Source organism: Austrofundulus limnaeus, unplaced genomic scaffold, assembly GCF_001266775.1.
Source record: "Austrofundulus limnaeus strain Quisiro unplaced genomic scaffold, Austrofundulus_limnaeus-1.0 Scaffold55, whole genome shotgun sequence".
Taxonomy (NCBI): domain Eukaryota; kingdom Metazoa; phylum Chordata; class Actinopteri; order Cyprinodontiformes; family Rivulidae; genus Austrofundulus; species Austrofundulus limnaeus.
The window spans coordinates 1349954-1352690 of record NW_013952457.1 but is presented as its reverse complement, the minus strand read 5'-3'; the positions used below and the strand labels follow the sequence as shown (position 1 = coordinate 1352690).

Here is a 2737-nt window from a genome sequence, read left to right as displayed (position 1 = left end):
TAAATAAACTGAAGGTAACATAGTTACTTGATTGTGTTATAGAATTGAAAAAACCCTGAGAAAATGGGTTAGTGGGTTTTTTTTCTCCTTTTGGCTGTCAGGAGTCAGAGTATTTCCCACATACTGTGCAGTTTTCTACAAGAGTGAAAAGATCAGAATGTACAGATATGAGGAAAGAATGTGGACGCTTTATGAACCACAGTAAAGGTGCAACAAAAGCGCCAGTGTGCGAGGGGGCAGGGAGTGAAAGAGGAGCCAGAAAGTAGAGTAATAAGTTAATGAGGTCATAACAGTGGGGACAGGCGCACAGATGGAGATCCTGACGAGAACAGGTGGCCAAAGAAAAGCAGCAGATACAGAAGCTACAGTGGAGATGTCAAAATGCTGGATTGAAGTCATGATTAAAAGACAGAAGAGCGTTTATGTTTCACCTGCCTGCGTATTTACCCTCATGCAGGTGTGTGTTCACTCTCATCATGTGTTTGCACAGTGGTGTTACAGATTTCACATGAGAAAAACAAAACGACAGAGGAGAAATATTAAATAACGAGGTTAGTAATTGTTCAAGCTAATTAAGTTTTTCCTTAAAGTAATAATTACTGCCAGGACTTTTATGGCACAACTTGAATAAAGCTCTTTTTTCCTTCATCTTGACTATCAGAGTGATTTGACACATTTATGGTGGTACTTTTTAGAGAGAGATGATTAGAGAGATTTGAGAAAGAAGCCTATTCAAAACTATGGTTTTAAATAGGTTAAAGTTTTCAGACTAATTACACAACCTTTAGAAAGTTAAAGGCCTCATTTAGCAACTTGAATTCAGTCTGGGTCTGAGATGAGAGGCTGAGTAAACCCACAATATATTTTTGGCTGTTTAATGAAGGCAACACCCAGCACTGTTTTTTTTTAAACCCTAATGATGGAGTAAGAAACGCACACAAGTTCAAAGCAGCTGCTAAAAAAAYGCTTTTATGAGAAAGAGGTTATGGGTCTGAGCTCGGCTTGGACATGATAAGGCTGGTGTTGTGTTTGTGTCACCATTCATGGGAAACTAAAGACTGAACCCTGGGGAAGGTGTTACAAAGGACATAAACTGTAATAAGTGAATAAAAATGATATTGTAGGTATTAAGACTATTTATATTAACATTACACTTGTGTTAATTGGGTTATTAGCAGATTTAGTGTATTTAAACCAGCAATAAATGGAGTCACAAATGTTTGTCAAGACAATTTTGTGGATCAGGAGCTTACCAAATCCATCCATCCATCCATCCATCATATACCCACTTCAGTTCAGTTTAAATTCAAAAATACTTTGTTGTTCCCAGAGGGAAATTAGGTCCCTGTGGGTCACTGTGAGAGGGGCGTGGTACACCCTGGACAGGTCGCAAGTCTATCACAGWTCATCCGTCCATCTCTATTTTTCACCTGCAATATCAAACTCCTGTAAACCTCTAAGACACGTGTCAAACTCAAAGCCGGGTGGCCAAATACGACCCGCCATGGCATTTTATGTGGCCCAAGAGAGTTTTGAATATGTATTACCATCTTAAAATAAGCATATGTTGGACAKGTTAAAAAAATACTGGTTATAAAATGTTAAAAGGTTGATAGTGTAAAGCATTGATCACAAACTACATCTCCCATAATGCATGCTGATAATTTTACCCAGGAAATGACTGCATTCCACCACTAGGTGGAAGTCCACAAGGTTCAAAAGTAACAAGKGAATTTCATTGTGTAAAATCCCCTTTTCACTGCATTTTACGGGCTATTTTWACTACAGCCCAGTTGAGCTGGGAAGTGGGAATTTCCACAAATGCTACATAGAACTCAGTTGTTGTTTGGTAAGTGGTGCTCTGCTGTAGCAATGAGACTAGGAACATGATGTTTCATGTTTAGTTGAAGTTGAACATGAAACATTGAAGTTTATTACAACTGACCCTTTGAGGGCCATCATAATGCTCCTGTGGCCCTCAGTGAAAACGAGTTTGACACCCTTGACTATGACAATTTGATGGTGTATTTATTAAAGTTATGTACAGGTCTTTGATTTTTGGTTTTCCTATAACCCATCTATTTAGTTTTTCTTATAAGCTAGCTCAAATTTAATAAAACAAAACTTTTATTAATTAACACAATTTAATCCTAATTACAATTTATTTGGTATTTTGCAAAGAAATAGTATTTTTAAATGATAAATTGGTCTGCTGAATAAAAACAAGAAAATGTAGTCTTGAATAAATGTAATCAAGTACCTCTGACCCTGGCAAAAACTAAAGTGTTTGAACTGTATCTACAATCAAATGAAAACAGCAGGACTGCTGAAAAACCACACATCATCCTGTCTGCATCAAATCATCGCTCCCTCTTTAATTCACCTTCTTATCTTACATCTGCCCCCTTCAGTGGCTCCTGCTGTTGTTCACCTCAACTTTTCCTCAAAGCCTCGCCTCCTCATCCGCTCAACCTTTCTGTGCTCTGCAGGAAGGATGCGCAGCGCCGTCTGAAATTCCCCTTGTGCAGCTGAATCTTTGATGTGACCTCTGGCTTGTCTCTCCTCAGATGGACCCCGTCCAGAAGGCTGTGATGACGCACACCTTCGGCCCACCTATCGTCAAGACAAAGAGGCCGATCATCTCCTGCAACGTTTGCCAAATACGCTTCAACTCCGAGGTACGGACGCTTCTGCAGCTGATGTGACGAGGCAGCTTCTGTAGACAAACCTCAGGAAC

The 2737-nt window shown here is 39.4% G+C and overlaps 1 protein-coding gene across 2 annotated transcripts in view; it reads left to right on the top strand.

Annotated features, from left to right (window-relative positions):
• LOC106518037 (zinc finger protein 385A) overlaps positions 1-2737 on the top strand; it is a 40547-nt gene that overhangs the window by 20327 nt on the left and 17483 nt on the right. For both annotated transcript variants that reach the window (XM_014009120.1, XM_014009121.1), the window contains exon 3: positions 2568-2678. In XM_014009120.1, coding sequence (XP_013864574.1) covers positions 2568-2678 — 111 coding nt within the window. The remainder of the gene's footprint in view (positions 1-2567; positions 2679-2737) is intronic.